The sequence below is a fragment of the Rattus norvegicus genome, chromosome 5 (assembly GCF_021556685.1).
Source record: "Rattus norvegicus strain SHRSP/BbbUtx chromosome 5, alternate assembly SHRSP_T2T, whole genome shotgun sequence".
NCBI classification, from domain to species: Eukaryota; Metazoa; Chordata; class Mammalia; order Rodentia; family Muridae; genus Rattus; species Rattus norvegicus.
The window spans coordinates 84,827,160-84,840,511 of NC_141538.1; the positions used below are offsets into that span (position 1 = coordinate 84,827,160).

The 13,352-nt window shown below is 40.4% G+C and overlaps 1 protein-coding gene across 6 annotated transcripts in view; it reads right to left on the minus strand.

Moving 5' to 3' along the window:
• Window positions 1-13,352, minus strand: part of Astn2 (astrotactin 2) — a 975,380-nt gene that overhangs the window by 378,851 nt on the left and 583,177 nt on the right. For all 6 annotated transcript variants that reach the window (XM_087659925.1, XM_087659924.1, XM_087659923.1 and 3 more), the window contains 1 exon segment: window positions 1,526-1,692. In XM_087659925.1, coding sequence (XP_087516051.1) covers window positions 1,526-1,692 — 167 coding nt within the window.

Sequence of the window (13,352 nt, forward strand, 5' to 3'; positions counted from 1 at the left end):
AAATCTGTCTATTGAATTCAAGGTGCCCTGCACACTGGGAAGATGACATTGATGATTTCTGATGTCAAAATCCATTACTCCAGCGGCGGCTGCTGTGACTGCTATTTTCTGCAGAACACCCTCCCCCAAGTGCATGGCGAGAGAGGAAAATAACAATGATAAGAACATAGCTGATTCTGTATGCAAGCCTGCAGATCTGAATCCATGCATAATTTACTCAACACTGCCCTGCAGTCACTTAAGCTGAGGAGAGACTGCTGTAAATTCAGGTCTGCATGCGCTAATTTATTTCTTATTTATTTTATTGATACATATCTAAGGCCTCCAGCGAGCTGCTTGAACACCTGCTTGAAGGCTCTGGCAGCCCCAAGTTCAAAAGGGGCAGGAAAGGAGATCCTGAAGTAAGTACTGAACTCTGTGTGCTAGAACCACAAAAGTTAAATTAATTTTCTGGCAAACTAGAATCAAACCTTCCACCTTTTCCACCTTTTCCACCTTTTTTTTTTAATGCACAGGCCTGTAAGGCTTGCTTCAGTCTCTTGCTCTCCTGCACTTGGTAATGAGAATGTCTGCGACACTTCTCACAGGGAACACAAGGACTCTTTCTGAGTGACAGAAAGGCAAAGATGAGCAAATCAGAGAGGGATTAAATAGGAGAAGAAAAAATAAAGATATTCCTATTTTCTTGAGAGGTTACTGAGGAACCACCACTCTAGGCACTGAGGCAGGACTCTGACATCATCTACACAGTCACTTGGAGAAATGTCCTCTGCCCCTGTGTGTGAGAATAAGCATCTCTCACAGACTGGTTAGCTGCAGTCTGGAAAGGGAAGAGAGGCCAAAGGGGAGTCAATCTGAATGTGTTCGCCTCTTCATTTTTCTCACACTCATGTCCAGGTGGATGTACCTCAATGGTAGAATACTTTTCTGGCATGAGAAGGGCCCTGAGTTCACTACCAAGCCTTCCTCCACCAATAAAAAAAGAAAGAAAAATAGTAACCAAACCATCTGAACTTGAATCCTTCAGAAACCAGAAGCTGTTTATAAACTTTCATGCTTTACAGGTGCTGTTCCCCAGTTAGTACTTTTGACCCAGGTAGATATAAGACCCAGAAAGATAAAGCTCTAAGCTCAAACTGATGACTTCCCACAGGAGCTCATTTGCAGTCTCTCAGAGCCAATGTGTATACTTATACACATACCTTCAACATCTATGAATCTGGCTCTAGATGGGACTGTGACACAGAGAGAGGGCAGGGACATGAGGCAGACTGAGGCAACATCCAGACCTTATAAAGAGGCTTCTACATGAATGTATGTACTAGCACATTCCTAAATAATTGTTTTGAATGTTTTTCTTAGCCATTCTTCTTTTGCACACCCAAGAGGGTATGAAACGAAAGAAGCAAAGGCCATGTCCTGGCAGTTCAGCCCTGGCCTGGGTGAGGTAGCATTTCCTGACAGTTTGCCCACAGATTCTCTGCTGCTATCTGGAAATTCCTCGACCTTAGATGTGGAGACTTACCCGCAGAACATGAAGATGGTGCTGGAGGTGGCATCATAGGGCAAAGGCATTGTTTGTTGTAGGCAAAGCTGCTCACACCCTCCATTAAAGCCATCAGAGCAGTCAATGCCCTTGGAGTGATCATAGCAGCCGGAACCATCCTTCATGGGCTTCAGTTCCTCAGGACACTGTTTAGAGAGAAGACACAGGGTGATTATGGTGCAGGAGGTGGCAGGCTCCGTTGCTCTCCCTACACACAGATGGGGGTCTAGAAGATTCATTAAGAATTCATTAAGATTCTGTAGGGCCTTGGATAACATTCTTTACTTCTATAACCTCAATGTACCTTGCAGTAAATAAGTCTTTTGCAGTCATTTTTTTCACCGAGCTGTAAGGGACATAGTGTCAAAATACGTAGGACACAGACTTTCACAGAAGCGGTGCTAGGGTCATCTTCTTAATTGTTTTTATAATTAATGTTTGACCAGGTTTCCCACTATAATGGTCACAGAGAAAGGCTGCAAAGTATATTAAAAATAACTTTACTGTGAGTTTAAATTTAAGTTCCTTTCCTTGTATGATTTTAGGCAAGTTACTACTCTCTCTGAGTCGTATTATTGTCTTCCATATGCTGACAATCCAGGGCATAATGTAACTATAGATTAGCTGTGAAGCTTAAATATGAAGCATAAGCATGAATGCATACATCATTTCAGAATTTGTCACAGAACTGGTACTCAAAAATGCATATTACCTTTCTATATTGAATTGACCTCTTTTCCACCCTTATTCCTAAATCCCCAAGTAAGCAACTTGTATTCTCAAAGCAGTGAGGAGAGACCTCCTAACCAGTCTGGCTTCTCTACTTCGTCCCTGTAGCCACTGAAATCTTATTTCTTAACACTACCACATCTCAGCATTGGTAAATAAATGAGGCTGCAAATTTTTGAATCTTCCATATGCTGACAATATAGACTGTTTGCAAATCCTCTGTCTGCTAAGTACACGTCCTTCCATGGAACCCTCCCCACCACATTCCAGAACCTCAGGTGGGACACAATTTTCTATTTGTTTGTCTCTGTGAATGAGAGATCTCATGTAAAAGTTCACCTACCTTTTAATTCCTGTCACTGGATGGGCTAAGCTCATCTCCAGATCTGCTGACAGATACACAATCCCAAGACCCCTGCCATCTGAACAAGGTATCAAGTTTTAATATCATCCACCTTGCTGTCATTTTCACTAAGATAACACCCAGAGCTCAGCCCTCTTCATCCATCAATAGACGTCACAGATTAAAATGCCCTCTATCTTTGTCTTCCCCTCTGCCAGTTCTATAGTTTCCTCCCTGACTTCCTAAAATTATAGGAATAACAGCATACACACACACACACACACACACACATACACATATCCACATTAATTTCCATAAACCACTACAATAAAAAAGGAGGTCAGCTCTCTTGGAAATTAAATTTTGCCTAAGTATGATTTGTAATTACAAATGCACAAGAGAATTCTTCACGATATTTGAGACTGGTGCCAGCAAGGGTGATGGAGAAACTAGGTTATAAATGGTCTTTGTCAAGCGCCAGAAAGGTTATAAAACTGCTACATTTTGTGCATAAAAAGAAAAATCAATTCTGCATGTGAGTGAATGTTGTACATATTAATACAAGCTCAGGAGAGACCTGGCCTGTTTCTGAACATCAACTGTCAGGCAGAAGGGTGCTGATTACGTGGTTATTTTGGAGCAAGTTGCAATACTGGGGCTTGTTTCTGTCCATCTAGAAATATTCAGAAGCAAGTATTGGCCTTTCTCTCTGAGTAACAGGAGAGCCCTGGCATAAAGTATTTGTTAAATTTCCTTCCATTCCTTCCTGGCCTTCATTGCTCTTCTTGTTTCAATGGATGCTCACTGTACTCCAGGTAATTTTCTTGTTGTTGTTGTTGTTGTTGTTGTTGTTGTTGTTGTTGTTGTTGTTGTTACCAAGTTACCTGTTCTTGCTTCTTTAGTTCTTATAGCAAACACACAAGGGGACCAACCATGGCTCCTGAGGATTTGCATTTATTTCAAGCCCCAGAAACTGTGACTGTTACCATCCATGGTAAAGTCTTTGTGGGTGTGAGTAAGAAAAAGCTCTTGAGACTATTTTGGCTTTTACAGGATAGTCTAAATATCTCCATAAATGTCCGTAAGAGAAAGAAAAAGAAATCACACTCACAGTAGATGGCAGCAGTCAGTGCAGAGATTTGTTTTTTTTTTTTTTTTTTTATTAACTTGAGTATTTCTTATATACATTTCGAGTGTTATTCCCTTTCCCGGTTTCCGGGCAAACATCCCCCTCCCCCCTCCCCTTCCTTATGGGTGTTCCCCTCCCAACCCTCCCCCCATTGCCGCCCTCCCCCCATAGACTAGTTCACTGTGGGTTCAGTCTTAGCAGGACCCAGGGCTTCCCCTTCCACTGGTGCTCTTACTAGGATATTCATTGCTACCTATGGGGTCAGAGTCCAGGGTCAGTCCATGTATAGTCTTTAGGTAGTGGCTTAGTCCCTGGAAGCTCTGGTTGCTTGGCATTGTTGTACTTTTGGGGTCTCGAGCCCCTTCAAGCTCTTCCAGTTCTTTCTCTGATTCCTTCAATAGGGGACCTATTCTCAGTTCAGTGGTTTGCTGCTGGCATTCGCCTCTATATTTGCTGTATTCTGGCTGTGTCTCTCAGGAGCGATCTACATCCGGCTCCTGTCGGTCTGCACTTCTTTGCTTCATCCATCTTGTCTAATTGGGTGGCTGTATATGTATGGGCCACATGTGGGGCAGGCTCTGAATGGGTGTTCCTTCAGTCTCTGTTTTAATCTTCAGTGCAGAGATTTGTAACTGACCCATCAATGTGCGAGAATCAGTGACTGCAGTACTCAGCTCTGAGTACACCTATGTCACCCTCACTCCCCACAGTCCAAGGAGTATCACAGAGGAGGGTCAGAGAGGATATAAGCTGGGATGAGGAGAAGTGATGTGAGATGCTGTCTACTCTATATGACGTGGTCACTGCAACCCTGAACTCACGGAAGTTGTGATTGTTTACATAGAACCTGGCTTATGATCAGCTGGCATTCTAGTACAGACAGGTACGGCGTTCATGAGAAACTCCTGCAGAGATATTGGTAACTGATGTGTACGTGGAGAGGCCATTTCATTCTCTATAGAGTGTGACTGATAATCTCCTACCCATGTATATTTAGAAAGCACTAATTGGTCTTGATATATATATATCAAGAGGGCATGAGGTGAGAGAGAGTCATGTTGGAAAATTACAATGAAAGAGGAGGGAGAAAATTGGGATTGTATCTGATCAAAATGATAGATAGATAGAAATATAGATAGATAGATAGATAGATAGATAGATAGATAGATAGATAGATAGATAGGTAATAGGTAGACAGACAGACAGACAGATAGATTCTGACAGAGGAATAAAGTGCAGGTGAAGGAAGAGATACATACAATATACCATAAATCAGGACTGATTCAGCCACCAGGAACTGGAAGAAGGAATACATACATTCTCCTCTGGGGCCTTCATTGGAAGCAACATCTACTAATCTTTACCTTGGGGTGAGATTTCTGGCTTCCAAAAAAAATTAGACAATGTGTAACTGTTGCTTTCAGTTACCCATTTTGTAATTCCCTACAGTAGCCAGAGGAAAGATAGATGGATCCTGCCACTGTCTATTGACAGAAGAGGGGAGTGAAGAGGTTCAACACATCAGCATTGGAAAGGGTAGGGCTTCCTAGGATTGTCAACGCTGTAGCTCTTACCTGCATTTTGTGTGTGTGTGTGTTAGTTAGTCTTGATTGTTAACTGGATTGAGATAGGCATAAGAGATTAGTAGTGAATCCCTGTGTGTCTATGAAGATATTTATAAAAAAGTATTTGTTCATATGTGCACTGAACAAGTCATTGGTTTAATCCACAGATGTACTCAACTTTGAATACTGTATTTAGAAGTATAGGAGCTGTGGATGATGGCACGTAATTGGAGGAAGCATGTTACAGAGACATGCCTCTGGAGGTTCTCTTGGGCCTGACACTTTCCTTCACTATCCCTACTTTCTGGCTGCTCTGTGGTGAGCAACTTTTTTCCTACTATGCCCTTCTACTATGATATTCTGCAAGACCACAGCCCAGAAGCTATGGAGGCAGCTAGCTGATAATGGAGTTAACCCTGATACCACAGATCATAATAAATATTTCCTCTTTTAAATTGGTTCTCAGTGATATTTGTCATAATAATGAAAAACTGAGTAACATGTTGAATAAGCTGCTTTAAAGCCCTGTCATTGGCTGGCTAACAGAGGGTCAGAACAAGGCAGGGTTAAAGCTGATCTAAACATCTTAACTTTATAACTGAGGTTCAGAGAACGTTCAGTCCTGGACAGACACTCAGCTAAGGCATCAGGTCTCCTTAGTCTCAGCAGTGGGCTCTCTGCCCACACACTCCATTTTGTCCATATAATAAGTGTGCTTTATTTTACTGTGCCTCATCTGTATATGGAAATAAATAGAAATAAAAAGTCCTCTCTTAATGGCATTTCTGTAAACTATGAGCAGATATACCTGGTTTTGTGGGTCTGGCTTTGGATCTGACATATAGTAAGCACTTAATAAGTCAAAAATGTCAATAGATCAGTTAAATTAATAAATACACAGACCTTCTATCACTGTAGAAAATGGAATTAAATTGCTAGTTGACTTATTTGTCCTTTCCTATTGGTCCAGTCCTTCACTGAATCACTTAACAGATGCTTATTATTGAACAAATAGTATTGGCTCAAAGCTGAGCACACACCTTCAGTGCTAGATATAAAGTGATTCATAATATAGCCGAGTTCCTGTTTCCATAGAATTAAAGCTGACGAGCATGGACAAACAAAAGAAAACAAATGAGTATATAAGCAGTAACTTAGCATAACAACAAAAGTAAAAAGCATAACGTGATGAAGGTTTACTAAGGATGGGGTGAAGGAAGCAAGAATTAACAACCTAGGACTAGACAAGGCTGCCCACTCTCTCCCTACTTATTCAATATACTTCTTGAAGTTCTAGCCAGAGCAATCAGACAACAAAAAGAGATCAAAGGTGTACAGATTGGAAAAGAAGAGGTCAAAATATCACTATTTGCAGATGACATGATAGTATATTTAAGTGATCCCAAAAGTTCCACCAGAGAACTACTAAAGCTGATAAACAACTTCAGCAAAGTGGCTGGGTATAAAATTAACTCAAATAAACCAGTAGCCTTCCTCTACACAAAAGAGAAACAAGCCAAGAAAGAAATTACGGAAATGACACCCTTCATAATAGCCCCAAATAATATAAAGTACCTCGGTGTGACTTTAACCAAGCAAGTAAAAGATCTGTATGATAAGAACTTCAAGCTTCTGAAGAAAGAAATTGAAGAAGACCTCAGAAGACAGAAAGATTTCCCATGCTCATGGATTGGCAGGATTAATATAGTAAAAATGGCCATTTTACCAAAAGCAATCTACAGATTCAATGCAATCCCCATCAAAATACCAATTCAATTCTTCAGAGAGTTAGATAGAACAATTTGCAAATTCATCTGGAATAACAAAAAACCCAGGATAGCTAAAACTATCCTCAACAATAAAAGGACTTCAGGGGGAACCACTATCCTCCCTGAACTCAAGCAGTATTACAGAGCAATAGTGATAAAAACTGCATGGTATTGGTACAGAGACAGACAGACCGACCACTGGAATAGAACTGAAGACCCAGAAATGAACCCACATACCTATGGTCACTTGATTTTTGACAAAGGAGCCAAAACCATCCAATGGAAAAAAGATAGCATTTTCAGCAAATGGTGCTGGTTCAACTGGAGGTCAGCATGTAGAAGAATGCAGATTGATCCATGCTTATCACCCTGTACAAAGCTTAAGTCCAAGTGGATCAAGGACCTCCACATCAAACCAGATACTCTCGAACTAGTAGAAGAAAAAGTGGGGAAGAATCTCAAACACATGGGCACTGGAGAAAATTTCCTGAACAAAGCAGCAATGGCTTATGCTCTAAGATCAAGAATCGACAAATGGAATCTCATAAAACTGCAAAACTTCTGTAAGGCAAAGGACGCTGTTGTTAGGACAAAATGGCAACCAACAGATTGGAAAAAGATCTTTACCAATCCTACAACACCTAGAGGGCTTATATCCAAAATATACAAAGAACTCAAGAAGTTAGATTACAGGGAGACAAATAGCCCTATTAAAAGTGGGGTTCAGAGCTAAACAGATAATTACCAGCTGAGGAATGCCGAATGGCTGAGAAACACCTAAAGAAATGTGCATCATCTTTAGTCATAAGGGAAATGCAAATCAAAGCAACCCTGAGATTTCACCTCACACCAGTGAGAATGGCTAAGATCAAAAATTCAGGTGATAGCAAATGCTAGCGAGGATGTGGAGAAAGAGGAACACTCCTCCATTGTTGGTGGGATTGCAGACTGGTACAACCATTCTGGAAATCAGTCTGGAGGTTCCTCAGAAAATTGAACATTGAACTACCTGAGGACCTAGCTATACCTCTCTTGGGCATATACCCAAAAGATGCCCCAACAAAGACAAATGCTCCAGTATGTTCATAGCAGCCTTATTTATAATAGCCAGAAGACGGAAAGAAGCCAGATGCCCTCAACAGAGGAATGGACACAGAAAATGTGGTACATCTACACAACGGAATATTACTCAGCTATCAAAAACAATGACTTTATGAAATTCGTAGGCAAATGGATGGAACTGGAAAATATCATCCTGAGTGAGGTAACCCAATCACAGAAAAACACACATGGTATGCACTCACTGATAAGTGGATATTAGACCAAATGCTTGAATTACCTCAGATATACAGAACACATGAAACTCAAGAAGGATGACGAAAATGCAAATCCCTCACTCCTTCTTTAAAAGGGGAACAAGAGTACTCTTGGGATGAAATAGGGAGGCAAAGTTTAGAACAGAGGCTGAAGGAACGCCCATTTAGAGCCTGCCCCACATGTGGCCCATACATATACAGCCACCAAACTAGATAAGATGAATGGAGCAAAGAAGTGCAGGCTGACAGGAACCGGATGTAGATCTCTCATGAGAGACACAGCCAGAATATGGCAAATACATAGGTGAATGCCAGAAGCAAACCACTGAACTGAAAATGGGACCCCCGTTGAAGGAATCAGAGAAAGGACTGAAAGAGTTTGAAGGGGCTTAAGACCCCATATGAACAACAATGCCAACCAACCAGAGCTTCTAGGGACTAAGCCACTACCCAAAGACTATGCATGGACTGACCCTGGGCTCCAACCTCATAGGTAGTAATGAATAGCCTAGTAAGAGCACCAGTGGAAGGGGAAGCCCTTGGTCCTGCCAAGACTGAACCCCCAGTGAATGGGATTGTTGGGGGAGGGTGGTAATGGGGGGAGGATGGGGAGGGGAACACCCATGGAGAAGGGGAGGGGGAGGAGTTAGGGGGATGTTGGCTGGAAACTGGGTAAGGGAATAACAATCAAAATGTAAATAAACACCCAAGTTAATAAAGATGGAAAAAAAGAATTAACAACCTAGATATAAAATAGACCTTTCATTTGAAAACAGGCTTAGACTACTTATCTTACAATTTTGTGTCAGTTTGAGAAATATAGGCAGCTTCACTGTGAATATTTTTCAATTCATGCATATACCATATTTATCCATTCATTTTACTTTTCTTCTATTCCTTTTGTTAGCATTCAAGTTTTAATATAAATGCCCCATATACATATTAGAAAATTATTGCTTATGTAGTTCATTGTATTTTAAGAATTGTTAATGTTACTGCATTTTTTTATTTCTTCATCCCTAAGTTCACTGCAATACAAAGGTAATAATAAAAGAAGACAACTAGGGAATTGGAGAGACTGACAGCTTAGCAGGTAAGAGAGATTGGTGTTGCTCTTGCAGAGGACCAGAGTTCAGCGCACAAAATCCACAGTATGTGGTTCACAGTTGTCTGTAACTCTAGCTCCAGGGGTTCAGGGCCTTCTGGCATTCATTGTCACTGAAGCATTTGCAACACACACACACACACACACACACACACACACACACACACACACACACACACACACACCTTTAAAATAAAACCTTAAAAAATACAACTGGTTAACTTGTTCCTAGATTGTCAAGTCTTCCTGAAGCCATCCTTCATGATTAGGATTCAAAAATATAATCTTTAAGCATTTTGTCAGTAAGCGTGTGATTTATAAACAAGAGCACCACAGTCTTCTGTACACGTTTCTTTTGAGTTGTCTATTTACTTTGTTGGTCTTAAGGAGTGGGATATCCTACCCTGTGTTGTTTTTTAAGACAAAATCCCAAAGTTAAATTTTACCAATGAATATTCAGGAGCCATATTCTGGAATTAGTTCAGAGAAGCAGAGAAAACACCTTCTGACTACTGACTATCCTCTCTACTGACTCCAGAAGGAAAAAGACCTTTCTACTTCTCAACACTTTCTTACATAATGTTCAACTCATTGACTCCCCTCTTTCCGTTTTCTAATGTTCACTCCCTATCAGTTGGTTGCTTGCCCTGCCTCTTGACCTAGGATTGATTTTATTTAGCTTTTGGATTTAAAATGTACACCAGGGCTGAGCAAGGTGTTCACAATTCTCAATCTTGGGGTTCACAATGTGGTCAAATATCCTGCATCATCACTGAATTGAACAATAGAGATACTGCTCATGCTTGAGAGAAAGCAAGATGCCTTGGTGGCCTGTTGTTCTCCTACCAATGGCTGCTTTTCAGTATTGCGAATCTCTTCAGAAATCATATCTTCTAGAAATCAAACTTTACCTGGACTTTTCTGACCAAACTAAAGTGTTCCAAGTCTTTCTGTTCATATTTCTATTCTTTAGACTCACTACAATTGTAAGCAAAATCAGTAAGCAATGTCCATACCATAGCTTTGGACTTCCTCAGCATTTATTCTGCTAAGTTATCTAATCTGTCATTTTAACCTACAATAAAAACTCAAGACATACACAAAATGTAAACCCATTTGACTGAGTATGGCCTCCAGTCCCTACTGGAGTGACTGTTGCCTGTGAAACCTCATGAGCAGTGTTTACTCTGGAGACCCTTTACTCTCCTGAACTCCTTCCTACGAGCACCGCCCAGTTTACTCCGTCTTCATCTTCTCCTTCTCCCGGAAATCAGTTTGAAAGGCTGAAGAACTACGCAAGATGCAGTTGCAGCGACAGCCCCACTTTTGAGATATTGAGTTTCTGTTTTAGTTCCTTTTGTATCCCTGTGACTAAAACACCTAAGACAAACAATTTACAGGAAGAATTTCTTTTGGTCAGTGTTTCAGGTCATTGGGACAATGGCCAAAAAGAGGCTGATCAACTTCTTGACGGGAAGGAAATAAAACATTGAGAAAGGACTGGGTACCAGGTTGAAACTTTGTATTCACACCCACCAGTGGCCTACTTCCTCAGGCTAGACCCCACCGCCGGTAGGTTCTGCCCTGTCCCCCAGCAGCACCACAAACTAGGAGCTAAGTGACAGTACATATGCCTTTGGGAGACTTTTCAAATTCATGCCATGAAACACTTAAGACTTGCTGTGTGATGCGCAGGGAACTTAGAAGTATGTTGTTTCCCAGTACAAAGAAGTGTTTAGGCTGCCTTTCGAGTGGGCTGAAGGCTCCTGTCACCACATAATCCACTTGGTGAAATCTTACCTCTTATTTTGATATTTGTTTCATTTTGGCTTTTGTGTTGTGTTTAGACCATGGGGACAGAGCTGTATGTGTGGTATTAATACCTTGACAAGGAAGAAAGACCAAAGTCTTATTTCTTTTAGACATGAAAACAGAGTGAATATAGAGAGGCAGGAGACGGCCCTCTCCTGAGAAATGGATCAACACAACATCGGTTTCAGAAGTCTGGTCTTCAGAAATGTCAGTTGTAAATGTCTGGTAGTTAAAATCCGTGACATTCTGTTATAGCCACCTTTACTGAAAAATGCACTCTGTTATTGATCTCTAGCTTGTTTCTCCTACGTCTGGAAATCATACTTTGAATATGTTAGCTTTTTAAATCTATTAAGAACCTTTTTTTCCTGGCCAAGAATGTATATTCTATCTTACTATGTATTTTGTAGGCTCCAACACATATCTAATTTTCTGTTTGCAGCGCTGTATTCTATTAACAAAATGTACATCTCATGGTAGTGTTGGTTGGCTCTTCCTATGGTGCTGCCATTGTCTATTGTTTTACCAGATGTTACCTGAGAAATCCTGAAGAAATCAACCATGATTATAATTTGTCTCCTTTTCCTTGTCATTCTTTCATTTTTTGCTTTGCTCAATCTTCTCCGAGTTTGATGCATAAGCATTTACGGTGATTATGTCTTATCTGTGAATGATTTCATCACCTGAATATGATGTTCTTCCCTAATAATTTCTTATAAGCTGTATTTTTATCTAATATCAATATAGCCACTCCTATTCTAGTTTTATTTCCACTATTCAGGTGTTTTCTTTTAAGCTTCAACCTGGAAAAGTGAGATAAAATTCTGATAGGCAGCATATAATTGAATAGTGTTTAATCCACTGTCAAATTCTTGTTTTTAAATCTGTGTAGTCAGATGACTTAGGTTTAATTGTTGACTGATGCATTACTGCCATACTTCTGCTTTCTGTTCTCCTTCTTTTAGCTCCCTTTCCCATAGGTTGTAGTTGAGAGTTTGTTTTACCCATTTTCGAGTACATTTCCTTGTAGTTTTCAGGTTTGATTGCTTTAGGTTTACATAACTTGTTTGTGGACTGACATCATTGTCCGCCCCCCCTCCCGGGAAGTAATGTTTATTATCCTTATTTCTCTTTATGTTTTATGTCTACTTCTCTTCTCCCATGTAATGGCATTTCTTCATTATTCCTTTAACTATATCTAGAACTAATGGGACAATGTTATCAGTTTTGGTTTCCATTATCAAACACAGTGACATAGAGAAGGAGGGTTTACTGTGTCTACCTGTATTGTTGTTCTTCTTCCCCTCTTGGTGTACCAATTCTTCGTGTGATCATTTCTTTCCTTTATTGGATTGATTAATGGATAGATTTTTTGAAGACAAATTCTCATGTAGCCTAGGTTGGCCTCTCAGCCTCAATGTCAGAGTGCTGGGATTTCACGCATGCTCTGCCACACCTACTTTTTTATTCTCTCTCTCCGTTTAGACAATGCCCTCAGCAGTTGTTTTGAAGACCGTTTGTTGAGCACAATCTCTGCACGATGTTGCTGAGGAAGTTTTAGTTTCTCTTTGAATCACAGGGGATATGTTCACTGCACATTGGATTTTTCATCATTCAGCACTTTAAAAATTATTGCACTTGCGGGTCGTGGTGGTGGTGGCAACTTTAGTTTCAGCTCTTGAGAAGCAAAGGCAAGCAGATATTTGTGAGTTCCTGGCCAGCATCGTCCATACAGGTAAGTCCCAGACAAGTCAGGGATACACAAAAGACCTTGTTCCAGGGTCCCCCATATACCCACCCCCCCAAAAAATGTCACTTCCCTTATGACTTCTTAGGAAAATTCTACTGTATTAAAATTTTGTGGCTTCATAAATAAGACCCAATTTCATTTCCACTCAACCAGTATTTTTACATATAAAAAAGTCAGACTGATGTTTTGATGTGAATGCCTATGCAGCTTTCCTGCTTAATGCTTACCTAGCTTTTTAAATATATAGTTTTTTCAAAAATTGAGATATTTTCAATGTAATTCCTTTAG